Source organism: Uloborus diversus, chromosome 6, assembly GCF_026930045.1.
Source record: "Uloborus diversus isolate 005 chromosome 6, Udiv.v.3.1, whole genome shotgun sequence".
Classification (NCBI taxonomy): Eukaryota; Metazoa; Arthropoda; class Arachnida; order Araneae; family Uloboridae; genus Uloborus; species Uloborus diversus.
Window position 1 is genome coordinate 10,655,533 of NC_072736.1, and position 19,230 is coordinate 10,674,762.

General features: G+C 33.5%; 1 protein-coding gene across 1 annotated transcript in view; it reads right to left on the bottom strand.

Annotated features, from left to right (window-relative positions):
* Positions 1-10,015: 10,015 nt before the first annotated feature.
* The window catches only part of LOC129224393 (deubiquitinase DESI2-like), a 28,938-nt gene continuing 19,723 nt past the window's right edge, over positions 10,016-19,230 (bottom strand). The window contains exon 5 of the mRNA XM_054858841.1: positions 10,016-10,350. Within this exon, the coding sequence (XP_054714816.1) occupies positions 10,171-10,350 (180 nt within the window). The 3' untranslated portion in view covers positions 10,016-10,170. The remainder of the gene's footprint in view (positions 10,351-19,230) is intronic.

Here is a 19,230-nt window from a genome sequence, read left to right on the forward strand (position 1 = left end):
AATCTTTAATGGAAAGCAGCTGGCTTTTCTTTCTACTATCAAGGGCAAAAGTGCTTATTATGGCATTGATAAACTATCAAACTATTATCCGTCAGAACAAGTTTGCATACGACATACAATAATCCACTTATAACTGCAAGATATTTTCTTCTTCTGCCTGCTACAATCGCAAATATTTTTTTTTTTTTTTTGGCTCATCAGTAAAACTTATCCACCTTGAAAGTTAGGTTCAATAACAATTTATTGAAACACCCATAGCTGTCTTGGAGAGATGAAATTATCATAATTTCATCTCAATTAACAATTGAACACCTAAACTCTTTGTCTCACATTTATTTCAGTTATCAGTGAAATGAGTTATGTTTGAAGAGAAATAGTTTAGAGATTAGGCCTAAATCCAACATCAATATTTTCATTTGTTTGTTGCATATGTATAGTAACTATTTTTGACTAGGTAATGTTTTTCTACACTTTGATTTTATGCATCGATATTTTTTTCGATAAGTGATTTTCTTAAGTTACTGAATCCACCGTAGTACACATGACCGATTAAAGATGATATTTGTCTGAAACTACTAGAAATTTATTAATGAAAGTACTATTAATGTCTTCAACTGGAAAGAAAAAAAATTCTTTTGATGCATTTGTTGAAGTTATTATTAAGTATTATTATTACTTGATATATAATTTTTATCCGCAATTTTTTTAATAAAATTCACATTTTTTTAAAAAATTGAAATAAATGTTAGATATACTTGCTTTTGAATCATTTAGTCGTTTATCAAGTTCTTTGAATTCTCGTAATTTCACATAAGGGTCAATCCATACAGGTTCCATACAGTATAAACTACTCATTCACGTCCAAATATTTCTAAGTTATCAAATTAAAATAATTATTTTGAAAATTACAATATATGTTTTTACAGTATAATGTATTATATAGGGCACAATATAAGTTATCGAAGAAGGTGCAATGAAGTTTTCACACTTTTTATTTCTGTTTTAGTGTGTGAACTGACTAGAAAAATCGTTCAATTTCAAAGACCTGTATCTTTTTTACAAACCAAATACAAAAAACAGTATATATAGCATGTAGAGTACTTGAATGGAATATTCAATTGGCCGAGAAATTTCATTTTTTATTCCATCCCCGTTTGGTTTACAGGGGTCTAAAAATGTCATTTTTAAAATTTTTGAGGCACTATAATCTATAAAGGGTACACAAACATACAGAAGCAGTTATATTCTTTTTAGCATGGTTCCAGTGATTAGTTTTTGCCGTATTTCATTTTGTGTTTCCGCCCCCTACGCATTCTATTGTTGGCGGTTTAGGGGGAGGGGGTCATGATGACCCCAATGACCCTCCCCTTTGTATCCGCCACTGGCAACAAATTAGATTTGAAATTAAAACTACCTGGCTGAATATTCAGTTGTTCAATTATTTTTGGGTTTTACTACAAAAATTAAGAAGACGAATTTCCTGGCCAAAGAGATGAACATATCCCAATCTGGTTCATGCAAAAAAATATGTATTCACCTTGTTCAAGCAAAAAAGAACGCAACCAATATTTATAAGCATATTTCTATCAAAACATGATGTAAACATTAGGTACAAACAGAATAACTATTAACAACTTTTCGTTGGCGTAAAGTCCAACATCATCATATATATAAGAGCTAATGATCAAGTAACAAGCGAGTTTCCACAATGAAACTCGCACCATGGCATGATAATTTGATAAAATTTTTTGGTAACGTTTAAAATGCAGGGAAAGGCTTTATTGTGACAAGGTTAAAGATGAAAACAGTCAGAAAAAAACCAGAAAATTTCCGAAAACCCCCGGAAAAAAACGTTTTTTTTCCGAAGGAATTAATTTTCACTTCGGAAAAATTGAAAAAAAAAAAAATTTTTTTTCAACTTTTCTGGGTTTTAATTGAATTTTTCAGCAAAAAGTTATTAGAAATTTTTTCCACTTAAATTCTGATGCAATTCCCCTCTCCCCCGTTTTATGTTAAAATACTAATGCAAGTTTTTGTATGATAATATAATTTGCATATATATCAAAAAACGTTTAATAATACTTTATGCAAAAAAGCTTAAACCAATAACCTTAGTGGAGGATTTATTTTCTTCTTCATGAAACAAACAAGCATAACATCAACCACAAAACTATGTTTCTGCTGACTGTGCAAATCAAATGTACAGTGTGCGGCAAAAAAAAAAAAAACGGGGCAAGCAATTTTCCATGAAACTTTATTAAAAATGAATAAATTAACAAAACACAAAAAATAATAATATGAGTAAACCTTTAGCAATTAATAAATTTGATTGGTTTCAAACTAGCAGCCTTTTGCAGTAATACAGAGATGCAACTGCTTATTGAATTTTTCATTCAAGTGCCACAAGTCCTTTAATCATGAGCACAAGACTACACCTAACACGAAACATTAAAGACTGTGTTTATAGGAAATAAAGGAACAAAACCCCAATGAGGGAGTCCTCTTGGGATTTTGCCGGTTTTGTCGATTCCGTCCCACGCTGCCTTTTCTCCGTGAGGTAAAGGAGAATGGCTAAGAGGGCAGCGGCAACGCAGAAAGCGAAGTCCATCCTAACCATGTTTTCGAGGCCCAGCAAGCTTCTCAGCTCTCCCTGAGGAACGAACCAACAGGCCATGATGAAGCCTTGGCAGAGTTTCACCAAGGCAAAACCCTTGCCGATGTTGGCAGCTCCCAGAGTAGAGCCCAGAGTTTCTGGGATGAGTACCTCCCATGCACCAGTGCAGAGAGCACCAAGCAAGTAGGGTATCCATCGAGCGTTGGTAGACACGATAAGGATGATGCCGAAAAAAAGTGTAGTGCTAGAAACGGCTATGGCATATTCCGCTGCCATATCAAATGTGAATTTAGCTGAAATTATCCCAAAGGATAGCCTAGTTACCACACTTGACACGAAACAGAAAATCTTACCGTAGTCGAACCCGTCGTACACAGTGTGAATCGAAATCGCAGTTCCGATCGCCGAGCTGCCCAAACCGAAAAAGACGGTAGAGACAGAAATCAGCCAAAACCTGTAGTTTGCCAGGAGCTTCAGGCTCAACTCCACTGAGATCCGAATTAACCTCCTCTTGTGAGAAGAGACCTGGGCCTCCGGGGCAGGGACTTGTAATTCTGCAGGAGCAGGAGTTGAAGTCACCGTGCACACCAGCTGGCGTTCAGGATCCCTCACGACAAAAAGGAATTTAGGATCCAGACGGCAGACGAAGGAATGCGAAAACTCCTCTTGGGCCAAACACTTGTATAGCTAGCCCGAAAATCCTGGGCAGGAGCTCATGCGATAAACACCCACCACGACACGTATTTTCAATTGTATTTGTTAAAAGTTTTGTGTAAATTGTATATAATATGTTACTCAGTGTCATTTATTTATATTTTTTATGTATTAATTGTATTTTTTAGGTATTTTTTTCTTTTTTTGGATTTAATGATTCCGTATTTTTATGCATTAATTATTTGTACAGTGCAGAACCTTTTATCCGGGAACCAAAAAACCGGGAAACCAGAAAACCGGCAACCTTTTGGCGATTTTCCCGCCATTTTTTAAAAAATGTCATATTTTATTGAAAGGTCTTTAATTAAAACCGTTTACAGCAAATTCTCTCATACACTATAGTAGAAGAATCGCACATTTACGTTCAAAAACTTGTTTTTTGCCCCTCCCTTTATTCTTTCATTTTAAAACATCAAAAATTGGTGTTTTTTTTTTTTTTTTTTTCCTTTTCAAAATGAATGTGAGGGTCTCAGGTCTTATTAAAAAACTTAAGGTTTTTGGTGTTTAAATTATTCTCTCACTAGTAGTTTTTAATGTTTCGATATTGATAAGCATTTCTGAACTGTTTTCTTTTTATTTTAATACGTATTACTATTTATTATAGTAATTTAAGTTTCATAAACAATCGGCCAAAAGCTCTTTTTAGCGATCCAGAAAACCGGGAAATGCAGATATCCGGGATAGCTATGGTCCCGAACTTCCTGGATAATTGGTTCTCTACTGTATTTAGCGAGAATCCATCTTGGCGAAAAAAACCAAAAACGGTATTTTGCTTGGCGAAATAAAAAGTCGCCAAATTTCCGATTTGGAGGGGGGGGGGCATATCAAAGTAGTTCCCCACTTTGCTCCTTAAATTTTGCTTTTTTTCTGGCAAGTGACTATTAAGGCCCCTATATCTATATCGCGGCTCTAGTGACTATGATAAACTTACTGGTTCATCAACACATCTTTCGTCTACAACTAAGAGCGAATGTGTTATTTCTCTCTCCAATCTGAGTCTCGCTTCACCAGTAAATTGCAATAACATTCAGGAGAATTATAAACTGTAAACATTTATTTATATACACGTAGCTATTTACAAAACACTACAATTCATAATACGTCAAAATACTATTATTTCTGCTTAACATGGTGAATTCTCTTGATTCAACCAAATACAAAATCCGACTCCAATCATAAATTCTACGTTCCAAAGATATTAATTTAAACTCAAAACATTTCTTTACTGTTGCCACACGGGCAAAATGTGCAAAGATAAACTTTTAAAAGATGGGAAAATAAAACCAAGGCTTGAAAAATATCTTTCGTCTACAACTAAGAGCAAATGTGCAATTCTTACATAGAGTAAAGAAATATACTGTCTGACCACGGATTGTATGGAAAGACAAACATCCGTTTTACAGCCGGAAGTGGTCGAAATCTATTATTTTTTACCGATGTCAGCTTTTGCAGAAGCAGAGTCTCATCCAAATAAGCGGAATACGTGCATCAAATTTTTACTTTTCCCGCTTATTCACATAGATTCGTCTTATCTGGACGTTTGAAAATTCCACGCAATCCGTGGTTGAACAGTACATAGAGAGGCCCGGTCTATGGTGAAAATGAGATGAAATTGAAGCCAGAATTATGGGATACAGCAGTGCAGTTATGGGTGGGGGTATGATAGCAACCAAATAAAGTAGCTGGCGGATTGGTGTAAATTTTAATTCATGTTGCAATGCAATTTCAAAAAACTTTCCTCATAAACTTGCAACAATATCTAAGTTTAAATTAACAACCAATTGAGATTCAGTAATGGAATGTTTTGAATCAAAATGTATCTCAAGATATTTAGCAAGAAGCTAAGGATCTTGAACTAAGGTGGTACAACCTAAGGCTTCAATTTCTTAGTATAGCAGGGGCCTCTCCAATGTAATTTCTTTACTCTATGAACTCTTACATGTTTTGTGAGAAATAAAGGTCTAACTCTTCACACCATCATTGTTAAACAACACATTAGTGTTTCACATTAGTGTGAAAAAATTAGAGATTAAATCGGCAGTAACTCTGGACATGTGTCTGTACATCACAGCAGTATCGATGCATCGTTTAGAGAAAAACTTTTAACCGGTTTAATGGTGCAGGATGCACACCGTTTTTTGGCAATGCATCGATGTATCGCCCAGCCCTCCATATTTTGAGTACCATGTGGGAGATTTAAATATTGCAAGAGAGCAAAAATTGCTATTTAACGCTAATTATCGACTCTACTGTTTATATTTTTCAGCTTGATAACTTTTTAAAGCACTCTTGCTGGACTTCTAAATATTTTTTGATTTGAATAAATATTTTTGGAGTAAATTAGGGGCTATAGAGGCTAGGTTTTATCAACATAAAGTTTCAAACTTCCAAAAAAAAATTTTTTTTTTCAATTTGGTTTAGTACAGTGTTGGTTCACACTTTCAGGCGCAAGTCGGCAAGGGTTGCCGTTGTTCAAATTTAACTTACCTTTGTTCTCAAGGATCCAGTATAGTATCAGAGATAGTTTGTTTGCTTTAATGGAAGAATTATAGGCACTTAAAGAGTTTTTTCCCCATACATGCAGAAATTCAAGTTTGTTTAAACAACAAAAAAATGTATTTGGCAATTTTATCACAAACAGATCTTAAACACATTAGTTTTTATTACTTTGAATCTATTTTATTATTAACTTTTACATAGCATTGAACAAAACTTAACTTTATTTTACATAACACTGAACAAAACTTAAAACTTAAATAAAAAGTTTTGAAAAAATACGAAATTTTTATTATTATAATTTCGCATAGCAGTATTTGGACTTAACTGGGTTGGAAAAAATCAAAACTCAATAGCTTTCATATTCAGGGAGTAAAGTTACATTGCAAGGAAGGGAAGTCATACGTATTGCTCTTTCAAACATAATCAATCATGTTTGAAAGTAAATAATTACTATTATTGTTTTAAGTTTCAAAGGCAATCTGAAATTGAAAACGTAATTGTTATGATCAGACACACCTTACCCAATATTATTGGTTGAACGACGATTTAACTAATTTCTGGTGTTTGTCCAAGAAAGCTCTCAGTTACAAAACAAAAAAGCTGTTTTTTTATAACTAAATTTAACTTTATGTGTATTTCTGTCAAGCAGAAAAAGATGTGTGCATTGCATATGTTTTTTAATGATTAACCCTTTATATGTTCCAAGAAACACAGGGCTATTAAGAAACCCTACTTTATTCATAAAAAAATCAAATTTTCCATTTTTTCCAGAAAAAAACGGTTTTTTTTTCCACCACTTCAAAATTACCGGAAATTTTACATCTACACCTACCACATGGGTGTCACCCGTAACCTCCCTCTCAAGAACAGTTTTTTGACTTTGCAAAAAAGTTTTTTTCTCTCTCAAGTTACAGCTTTAGGAAATTGAAAGCACACAATTTGATGAACATTTATTTGTTAAAAATTAAAGGGGAGCAAATTAATCATTTTCAATTGTAAACAAAAATAGGAGTTTTAAGTAATCTCTTTTGAAATCGTAACTATTGGAAAATTTGAATTTCAAACGTTGTGTGCGACTTAGGTTTACAATAAAATACTACGCGAAAACTTCATAAAAAGGAATTAATATTTCATTCGCTGTTTAGAGGTTTCGTTCCCCTTCCCATGAGGGGGGAAACTGAAAAAAAGAAAAGAAAATAAATAAAAATCCGGAGTCAGAATTTTAAAATCCAGGAGTCGGAGTCGGCCAATTTCCTTCCGACTTTCTAGCAAGGCCGGATTTAGGGGAGGATCAAAGGGTCAGCTGACCCCCTGTGACAAGAATATTTTGATGATTATTATTCAAACTTCAAATTTTTAGATTCGAAAAAATAGTATCTGGAATTAATGTTTTCCCTTTTTTTGCTAATCGTTCTGTAAGGTTTTTCTTCCCAATGCATCATAATCCAAAGGATATGACTTCGTTTACTGGGCTACTGCTATTATGAGTCTTTTGTTCATTTTCAAAAGAACAATCACCTCTAATGAGCTTAAAGTTTTTTCAGAGCACTCTTCCACTTCAAACCACAACGTTTTGTGTGCTATAAAAGATTTACGTAAATGTATCCAACTATTTAATATGGTAACGTGACCAGCCTGTCTACCAAAGAAATATGATTTTTAGTGAAAATTTGGGGTAATATGATCCGTGGCACAGTTTGCGCCATTGAAAAATTTAGCGACAAGGGGTAATTTGAAAGGATTTTGATCTAAATTTTTGATGGGGGGGGGGGTCGTAACCTATGACATCATCCTTGGGGGGATTGGCACCCCTGTTTAACTGATTTTTTACACGGTAGAACACACTGACCATTGAAACTTGATCCCCCTTTCAAAAAATTCTGGATCCGCCCCTGCTCCACAGTCCTGATAGCAAGTAACAAAGCCGATAGAATGCTTGAATTTGTCAATAGATCTTTTTCAAAAAAACTAAAAAGTTTTTTAACTTCTATGTTTGGTAAGACCACATTGGAGTATGCTGTTCAGTTTTGGTCTCCTTACCAAGAAAGATATTTAATTAGTGGAAAGGGTTCAATTAAGGGCTACTATGTGTTAGTAAGGGGCCTTTCAGATTCAGATTGATACCAGATTTAAAAGGCTTGATGTGTATTGCCTGAAGCAAACGAGTCAAAGGATGATTTGGTAGTTGTTTAAATTTATCAAAATGAAAGCTGTTAATGAGTTAATTTTTTTATACAGAAAGCTGGACGAGGGGTCATGGCTTCAAGCTAATCAAACCTCAGGCTAACCAGGAAATAAGGAAAAACTACTACTTTAGTGGGGTTGTGGGCACTTGGAACAACTTATCAGAGGAAGCTGTAATAGGTACGGGAGTAGATAGCTTTAAGAGGACAATTTATCTTCTTGGGGACTAACAAATTGAATAGTACCAGCCTAGAGCTATACCCAGTGCCTGTTGGTCAACATATTTGCATTTGCATTGTATTTGTATATGATTCAGTGATTACAACTTAGTTAGTTTGATTAATAGTTTCAATTCTTGATCTTTGAGAGTCAATAACTTGGTACTAATTATGTTTAGGATTTATGCTAATTAAGTGACTAATCCGCATTTGTCATGTACTAACAAAATAATTATGCATTATTAGAGAACATCAGCATAAATCACATGTGTTCCAAGGTTTTAAATCAAAGCTAAAAATGTGTTGTCCTAACAGTTCATTACAGAGGTATAACTGTTTACTTCTTAGTAATATTGTAGCACAAACATTTTATTTGTTATCATATAATTATTCAAAAAATATTGAAATTTCAGAAGAAAATGATACTTTGATTGTTTTTTTCTTCGAAATCCTCTTACATAAAATAGCCGATGATCGAGTAACAAATGTGCTTCAAGAATGAAACTTGCCCTGCGGCATGATAATTTCATAATATGTTTTGGCAATGTTTAACATGGAGAGAAACCTTCATCGGGACAAGGCTGAATTTGATCCGGTCACTTAACTGTTTTACTGGTAAGACTGTCATTTCAGGGGAATGAAGAAACGAAAGAACTGTGAACAATGAACGCTATATACTGGAGTTTAGGGTTAACCCACTGGAGTTAGGGTTATAATTTCAACTATCAAAATATGACCAAACAGGCAATGGCTTCATTCAAATGTAGAAGCAATTTTCACTCGTCATACCTTGACGGGCAATTTTCTAGTGAACAATAATTGCCTTTTAATGGTTGCTCAATTATAGTCATAAGCAACAAAAAAAATTAAGATAAAACCAAGAGAAATCTTGTAAAACATAACCGAAATTGAGTAAGTCAGGGTTCATACTTCGGATAAAAAAATTCCATGACTTTTCCAAGACTTTTTCATGACTTCATAAAAAAATTCCATGACCTTGTAATACAAAGAGAATAGTACTATTTAATGTCAAACTTGCCAATTATTTCTATGTATTGCCTGATCTAAAGCCTTCAACAAATTAAGATAAACTCTGACAAATTTAATGCTTTTTTTTACGAGTGGTTGAAATAAACTCGGATGAAACTGAATTACACTTTTTGAGTGGGTGTGGTAACATCAAAAACATACAACTCCACTACTACGCAATATAACAAACAAGAAGTGCTGAAAATAATGGTGAATTCAAAATTAGTAATGTCCCAGCAGTAAAATCTCATTACAAAAAAAAAGGTGGGCGGCTGTTACAGAAGCGGATGCAATAGGATTCCTAAACTCAGATTTGTTTTGGTGATCGTTAAAATTTTCCAGTATTAATAGCTTTTACTAGTGTGGCACATACAACAAACTAGCAATACTATTAAATCCCTCAAGATTTCTAACCCTTTTTTTAGCTACTGTTACTTCATTACTATACAAGACATTTTCCCATGACTTTAAAGTAATTTCTATGACTTTTGATGAAAATATCAATTTTCCATGACTTTTCCAAGTCTGAAATTTGTTAATTCCTTTTTCCATGACTTTCCAGGATTTCCATGACCTGTACGAACCCTGTGACTTGCTCTATCCCTCACATTTCTTACAACATCACCATTCCAGAATGTGCAGCAAACACTTTTGTGTTACGAACTAAATAAACTAAGACACTTTTCTTTTTGTTTCTTAATTAGTGAAAATGCAGTGAAATAAAACCATTTCATAAGTCAATATATAAAAAGTTTATTTCTGATATATTAAAATTTCACAACAGCAAATACTGAAGACATGCAAAATGCAGCTAAAATTTGTTGCCTAATAAATAAAAAATAAATTATATGCGAAAGACCCTGAATGAACACATCATAATCACAGCAAGCACCTTGCTTGAAAAAGACTCCTTCAGAGGTTTGATTGGCGATGAATAGAGCTATTGGAAGAGTCCATGCTGTCTCGAATCGATGCCTGTAATGCAATTGGAGTCAGCCATTCCCTAGGAAGGCATTGTTGCAGAAAGGGAATACAAGAACTGAAATATGCTAAGCGGTTTACCCATGATGGGATGTCAAAGCCACACAGTATCTAAAATAGAACATGTAAATTATTAAAAATAAAGAACTTCAAGATATTTATTTACAGTGGACTCTTTCTCTCTGAACACTCCCTAATGTAAACGCGCTGTTATTCTGAACACGTTTTGATTGTCCCGGCGAAACTCCATCGACTTAACATAGGATGACCTATCTCTACTCTGAACACCTAATAATACGAACTCTATTTTAATGTCATCCAATGGGGTTGTTCCTTCAGTCAAAAGTAGTACTTTTTGTCACTGAAATTGATAGAATAAGCAAAAAAAAAAAAAAAAACATGGACTCAGAATATACTTTCATTTTCCCAACAGTTCTTTTTTAATTAATTTTTTAAAATGTCCGATTCTTCAAACAAAGCGTGGTCTTTTATGACATCACAAATGATGCACTATGGCGCATCTTTCTACCGCATTTCCACGTTATGATAATCAAGAAGCGAATTACATTTGCGCTCTACTCTTGCTATCATCCATATTGTTGCCAATACACATGAGTAAAGATGCAAATTAAATATTTTGGACCCAGAATGGCATTTCATCATTTGTGATGTCATCGGCAGAAGCGTTAAACGATGAAAGAGCACCGATTTAAGTATTTTTTTTTAATATTAAACTTAAAGAAATTATTTAAAAAATGGTCAGATTCTATGTTTTTAAGCATGCTCTTTCAGAAAAAAATACTTTTAAAATTTTGGAAACGACCCCATTACTACCTTTCTATATACAGTGGACTCCCTCTATCAAAACACTCTCTAATGTGAATACCCCGATATTCTGAACACATTTTGATGGTCTCAACGTAACTCCATCGACTTAACATAGTCGACTAACATAGCTGACCTCTCTGTACTATGAACATTGAACACCCTATAATATGAACTCTATTTTTAACACCGTTCAATTACTACCTTTCTATATACTGATCATGATCGCAATCTGTACTCAAGAATTCCAATGAATCAAATTGGAAAGCCTGAAATACATTCACAATTTCATCACAATGATTAAAAGGCGTTAAGGGGAAGGTGGAGAGAGGAATGAGGAAAACTATTTTCCTGCATTATACAAAATCATTCAGCTGAGCAATATGAGCCTGACGCTTCTGCAACTGAAGCGTCAGGCTCGTGAACTATAATTCACGAATCTGACCATTGTATCAAGTAATGTTCAAGAACTTTTAAGTCGTGTGATTACCTTCAAGCAAAATCCAGCTCAGAATAACCAGGAAACATTTTCACTTGGATGATAATATACCTTGCATGACAATACACAATGCAAAAACAGATTTAAAACAACCCGCTTTTTTTTTCCGGCCACTGTACGGTATAGCTGTATTGTAATATCTTATTTTTGAATGCTATGTAAAACTTTAAAAAAAAAAAAAATTAAGCGACAAATGCAAGAGTTTAGGTCCTTGACAGTTGAACTAAACAGTACACTAGCCACCAATCCAAAATTCAGCGCCTTTACTCAATAACTGGTATGTAGGGCTCGACCAATACATCGGCCCCGATGGTTCAAAAATGTAGGCATCAGCGGCTGATGCTAATTTGAAGAAAACATCGGCCTTGAAAAATATCTAAATGCCAATTCATGGTCGAAGTTTTTAGGAAAAAAACTTGCTCTTATCTATTTTTTACTGCATAGTTAAAAGTATTTACAGCATAGGAACCGAAAACAGACAGCAACGGGACCAACAGCAGCCTTGGGCTTCGGATATACAAATAATGAACTAGTTTCGGTACGCTAACAAAATTTACACAACATGTATGATATTTATCAAATATTCGTTTTGATGAGAGTTTCAAACATTTCACGCTCTTAAATTGAAATAATTACAGTATGTATAAGCTTGTTAGTCAAGAAATTTAGTAAAAAAACAAGGCTCCGATTTGGTGATCAATCAATGTCGTGAGAAAAAATTTCCAAATTTTTTCTTCCCGAAGAGAAATTGAAAACCTCAATATTTTCTCGATTTTAGCTTACCCGTTTTAACTTAACACTAAACAAATAAATACTTGCATATTCTGAAATATAATCTGGGATTTTATTGAAGTTTATAACTGTAGTAAAAACTCAGTCATAAAATAAGAATAGTGCTAGGGAAACGCCAAATTTAGGGTTTGTATAGTAATTGAAACCCCTAAAATGTCATTATTCTTCTTTCTCGCTTTTAAAGCCCAAAAAGACTAGTTTTCTCCTGAAATCCTTATTTGTCATTTTATAACTTGTTGCCTTAAAAAATGGTTGCATGCTATAATTTTACTTTCATAGCAGTTTTTTAAATTTTTTTAAGAATGAGAAATGAAAAAAAAAAAGTTATACTTCCTTAAATTCTATATTCAACTTTAACTCCAATTATATTGATATGAATAAATTAAGAAAATCATTTCCCTTCAGTTATAGAGGCGAGTAAAAAAACGAAATCAAGAAATTTAATTTAGGGAGTTCTGGTATTATTAAATGTAAAAAAAAAAAAAAAAATCAAAAACTTACCTAAATGCTTTCACTCTTTCAAGCCAATTATATCTTTCAAATAACTCTAACTCATTAAGTCAAAAAATAACTATTCACTATTAAAGGTGTTTAACAATATTTTGCATATACTCGGTAAGTAAGTTTACATTCACATTCAGTACGCTGCTAAAAATGCTCTGCACTTTATTGTGTTATAGCTGGTGTGTTATAGTGTGTAGTATACAGGGTGTTCCATTTTAACCAGCAAGACCTTTATTTTCACAACCGTTAGTCCTAGATACATACTTCGAATTGCAAAAATGTTCAAAATCAGATGCAGAGTTAAGGTATTAAAAGTTTCAAGTGAAAACAAAAATGAGTCAAAAAATACAAAATTTAACTTTTTATGCGGACCCCAGGTACCCAAACTTATATTTTGGGAAATAATCTCCATTGAATAATAATTCCAACACAAAAGTTTGAAATTATTCCGACCAATATTCACCGAGATATGAAACGCAGCGTTTTGTGACTTACACCACTTTACACTTGCCGTCAATAACACTTTTGGGGGGGAAATATAGAGGTTCCACCTTTTGGGGGAAAATATAGAGGTTCAATAACACCTTTTGGGGAAAAATATAGTTAACAAGTGTTTAAAACTATATGTGTGCATAGATTGAAGTTTTTCAAATTATTCGAGGTTTCACAGTGTGCACCTATCACGGCATAACATTTGCATTTATTTTTGAATAACAATAAAAGATATCAATCTCTTGTTTTTTTACTTTGACAACCTGTCATTCTTCTGAAAGGGCGATAATTTCCAATCTTATCTTCTGTATGGTCCCTTAAAACTTTGAACTGGAATATCTCCTTGAGATTTGGTTGCACAAAAGTCAAGTTTTTTGTATCAGTAATAGTTTTTAATGGAGATGATTTCTCTAAAGATAAGTTAGGGGACCCAGAGCCCATATAAAAAGTTTAATTTTGTATTTTTTAACTCATTTTCTTTTCTTTTCTTTTTGTTTCAAACTTTCAATATCTAAACCCTGCATCTGATTTCGAGCATTTTTGCAATTGGAAGTATACATCTAGGACTAACGGTTGCGAAAATAAAGGTTTTGCAGGTTAAAATGGAACACCCTGTACAGAACTGATTTTTGTGCTGTAATGAATATTAGTCGAGACATTCATAAGTGAAAGTTTTATTTGAACCTTTGATTTATTGCAAGTTTTATTATTATTTAATATCCAGTTTGTCTTTAAAACACAATTGCAAACCATCTTTGGGAGATTTAGAAGAGATAGGATTTAGGCACTCTTCTGCGGCATTTTTCGAAAATGAAATTTCAAATATGCCCCTTTAGCAATATTTGATGATGTTAGGCGGAAGAGGATCAAAAGATCCTACAACAGAAATTTTAAAATACTTGAAATACTAAAAAGAAGCAATTTTCAGAAATTGAAGTTCTAAAAACGAAGTTTAAGAGAATTTTCGATGATATCATTAGGGTTATAAACACGATTACAAGCTATTTGGTCAACGTTAAAGGAAGGGCTTGGGTTCAATGACTATCCCATGGCAATCTTTCAAAATGGAAGCCTCAAAGCACAATTTTAGATGGTATCGGATGGTGTTAGAGGTGGGGAAGGGGGGGGCTTAGCCAGTGATTTCTCAAAATTGATCTCCTAACATTTTTTAGAAGAATTTGACGTTGAAAAGGAGAGTTTGGGCACGTTTTCCGTTTTTTTTTTTTTTTAAATGGAAGGCTCATGTGATTGTAGGCCATCTTTTAGTAGGCGTTAGGTAAAAGATGGAGTTCACAGATTCGCTCACGCCAGTTTTTAGAAATTGAAGTTCCAAAAACGCAATTTTAGACAATTTTCGTAAGTGTTGCTTTGAGGAGGCTATGAAGCACCCCCTGGATGTTTTTTGAAATTGCAGCCTTGAAAACGCGATTGCAGGCCAATTTTAGTAACTTCAGAGGAAGGGATGGAGCTTAACTACAGCAATTTTTCAAAACTAAAGTTCTGCCAATGTAATTTCAGGCCACAATTGGGGTCGCTAAGGAATGGATTGAGTTTAAGGACAGCTTACCTTCGCTCTCCTTGGCTATGTTCCTATTTTTATTTGTTTTAAATAAAAATTTCGTGGAAGGACTTCCTAAAGTTTTTCTTTTCCAACAACATTTAAAAGTTATATTTTTCAAAAGTAATATGTTAGATTTCTGTCCTTATGTTTTTCTTTGTTGAAATACAATAAATCATTGGCTAAAGTTTTGTTTTACTTCTGTTTTTACCTTTGAACATTTAACTGCTATAGTACTAAAGAGCTATGTTACAATCCTTTCAACCCATCCCTCTTTATCTTTTCTTCTGTTACAGGCATATTTCTGCATCCCATGTATTTCTCTACTTTGCTGTGATTTTCGACATAATATTTTCATCCTCATATAAATAATAGCCGATGATCGAGTAACCCACATGCTTCAATAATGAAACTCGCGCCATGGCATCATAATTTGATAATATGTGTAGGTAGTGTTTAACATGCAGTGAAAGGCTTTTTTGTAACAAGGCTGAACTCGATCCGGTAACTTAACTGTTTAACGGGCAAGACTCATTTCAGGGGAATGAAGAAACGAAAAAACAGTCAACAATAAACGCTACCTACTGGAGTTTAGGGTACTTAACCCACTGGAGTTAGGGTTACAATTTCAACTATCAAAATATTACCAAACAGGCAATGGCTTCATTCTAATGTAGAAGCAATTGTCGCCCGTCATACCTTGACGGGCGACTTTCTAATTAAAAAATAAGAAGCATAAATGTGTCAGAGGCCTCTATCTAGCTATTATATTATTTATCCATTCACTTTCTAAAGTATGACTTCCCATCTATTTCTACAAAGTATTAAACACTTTTTTGTTCCTGGCAAAATGTTTGGAACCTACACTTTGGCCATCCTCAGTTAGGTGTTTCCATCGGCATTGGCCCATATGAAACAAAAAATAATCGGCCATCAACCGTCTTTGAACAATCGGCATCGGCTCATCAACCAAAAATTGCCATTGGTCGAGCCCTACTGGTATGGTTCTCTAGGCTCAGTACTGCACATATTCTATTGATGCAAACATATACATGAATTATCCAGTCTCCTACCATAATCTGAACATGTTTGTTTGGTCCCATTAGTGTTTAGAAGAGAAAAGAGTCAATGAAGAGAAAGTGGTCAATTGAGGGCTACTAGTTTAGTATGGGGACTTTCTGATCCAGACTGTGATTTCAGACATAAAAGGCTTAAATGTGTATATTTTTGAGCAAAATAGCATCAAATGGAATATGATTCAGTTGTTTAAATTTAATAAAATGAAAGATGTTGATATGCTAAATTTTTGCACCAATTTGCATTACATTCCAAAAAGCTTTCTTGTCATGTCAAGAAAAGAAATCAAACTGTAATAAAATATAAATTACTTAGTTTATCAAACAAATGTACAAGAAAGGTATATATAAATTCAAATTCAATGAAATTTTTGAAAGTTATCACAATTGCATCTGAAACACCTCATTGTAATATAATGTTCTGAATCATTTTCATTCTTTACTTGAAGTTTAATTGCTGTAAAAAGTAAATTGAAACATTCGGATAGAGAATTATATGGAGTTTATTTCTACATGAAATTGAAAGCATGCCTTTTTACTGAAAAAACTGTTGAAAAAGATACAAATATACCTTAAAAGTGGCATTTTTAATATTTAGCAGCACAGTATCACATCAATAACTAAACACAAAAAACAGAACATGTATCGACCTAAAAAGATTTCCACATACCACTTGAAACCAAAAATTCTTTTACTAACCATTTTGGTCTCTATTATACAGGGTTTCTCAAAATATAAAATACAGGAGTCTCATACAGAGGTCAGAATGTATTGCACTGATAATGAAACAATTTTTTTTTTTAAAAAACGATTTCAGATAGATTCCTTTTTTATGTTGATTCCTATATCTAAAAGTTTTTTTTTTTTGCTACTTCAGTGCCGTCAAACTGATGTCTTGTTGGAAACTAAAAATGGCACCCGGGAAAGAAAAAAAACCCAGTGTGTCATTTTAACGTAGAGAGTTTAATGACAAAGTGCTTGTAAAATTTTCCCCAATATCGACACATAAAAAGAAATATTAATGGATGCAATACTATCAAATTTATGGTTAACCCTAATTTAAGTTCATAATTAGGACCAATTTTGTCATAGCATTCAGAAAAATATACATTCTAAAAACCAGCTAGCAATGTGTACCCATGAGTACCCACACAACTATGAAGGAAGGGGGGGGGGGGTGTATTCCGGTGCCCCGGTTTAGCTTTTCAGAAATCTGGCAAGCCTAGCTATAATCGATAGGAGGGGTACTCTCGGGATTTTACGGTATTTATTTTGGGATCTAAGGAAAATTTTGAAATAAAGGAACATTCAAGTTATAAGGCTTTGAGTTATCAAGAGTCGATTGTATTTAAGCATGCTTCTTTAAGAAAAAAGAGACTTATTTCACACTTCTGAGAAAACTAAAAAGAATACTTAAAAATAGATTCAAATTCTGAGTTACCTTTTTATGCAAATGATTAAATAATTCTATCAATAAAAAAGTTATTTTAATTTTATTACCATTTTATTTAACTTACATTTTATTTTATGATCTTAATTTTTACCTGAAAGAAACAACAACTAAGAAGGAAAATCAATAAATGTTACCATTTTTTTTGGGGGGGGGGGGACCTGGATATTTCTTAATCTTAATTATTTTAGAGTTTCCTTTGGCATTTGTATATTGAATACTTTGTACTTTCAGCCTGCTTTAATGTCAGGGAATTAACAGACTATTTTTTTTTTCAATTCTCCTAATATTAGGGGAAATTTTTGTTTGTAGTCATCAAATTGGTTAACCTTAGGTAGTTTTCTTCGATGGAATTTTCTTTCATTAGCCAAAGGAAAGAAATATATATTTTTCCAACCAAAACAAATTAAAGGAAAAACAAAATTAGGAAAGTAGCATTGTATTTTTGCATAGTCTGCTTTGCATTGTCTACTGTTCGGGAAATAATAAGATGCACGAGAAACCAATAACAAATATTGAAAGATTGCCATTTAAATACAAGATGAAAAATCATTCAAGTACAGTGCTAAACTTCCAAATAATAATTATTACTAATATAGTGAAACTTCTCTGGAGCGACCACTCTTTGTTCCTGAAAAAAGTGGTCGTTAATGGAGGTTGGTCGCTCTTGGAGGCCATTTTCGAACATGCAAATATAGCACCATAGCTGTTATTTACCTTCTTCCTGCAGTGTATTAACCAAGAACATTATCATAAGAATGTATTTAAATAAAGAAACTTTTTTTTTTAATTTTAAATGTAAAATATACTTTTTACATGATTTTTCTATTTAAAAACTAATAGTTTTAAAATTCTCCTGCTTCAGATTCTTTGTTTTTCCTAAAACAACTTTAGTTTCTAGTTTAGTTTTCAGCTGCAAAAATAAATTAATAATGTGTCCTTATTATTAGTAAAAGATAAGATTATCTATTTCTGTTAGAGTTTGTTGTGCTGACAGCTTTTTTTTTTTTTTACTGCTAATTTCCTTTAATTTCCTTTCTGATTTTCTTTTCTTGTGTAAGTTCAAGACTTCTGCACGTTTCTCAAGCGTGAGATTGCTCGGTTTTTCGAAATTCTGACTGCAATGTATGGTATGGTGACGAAAAGCAGAATGCAAATTCACTGAAACCAACTCTTGAGCTTTCAAAGGCACTAAAAATAGATCTTGTCCACTCTGATAAAGTAGGAATGCTCCCTTCTAACCCCCCTCTCCCGTAAGCAACCAAGAAATTCCAAGAAACAACCTTTTAACAAAGGTTGCACCTTTTTTATCAACCTCCCTCAATGAAAGGTGCACACTTGACTTGCCTTGAGATTTGCATCCTTAGCTTCCCTAGGGTCCGAAAAATAACGCCCTCCTTTTTGTGCCTTTAACGAGGTTCCAAGCAGAGAGTAAGAAAGGAACACTTTGGACCCACTGGAGAATAGATTTTAATCCCTTATTCTGGTTTCTTTCCACCTTTGTTAATATGAGAAAATTGTTCTGTGTCCATATGAACTTTATTTTCTATTGCTTTTCTTCCGTTATCTTTCTCTTTTTGAGTTTTCTCTAACAAAAATTCCAGTATTTTTTAATGCCGAGGTTTACGATTTGCCGGTTGTTGTGAGAGGTTTCAATGGTCTTTCCCAGAGGTATTTTAACATTAGTCATATACATGGGTAATTCGGTGCCTCAGAAAAGTGGTCGTTAATGGAGGTGGTCAATATATAGAGGTGGTCGCTCATAGAAGTTTCACTGTATTGCTCACACGTGTTT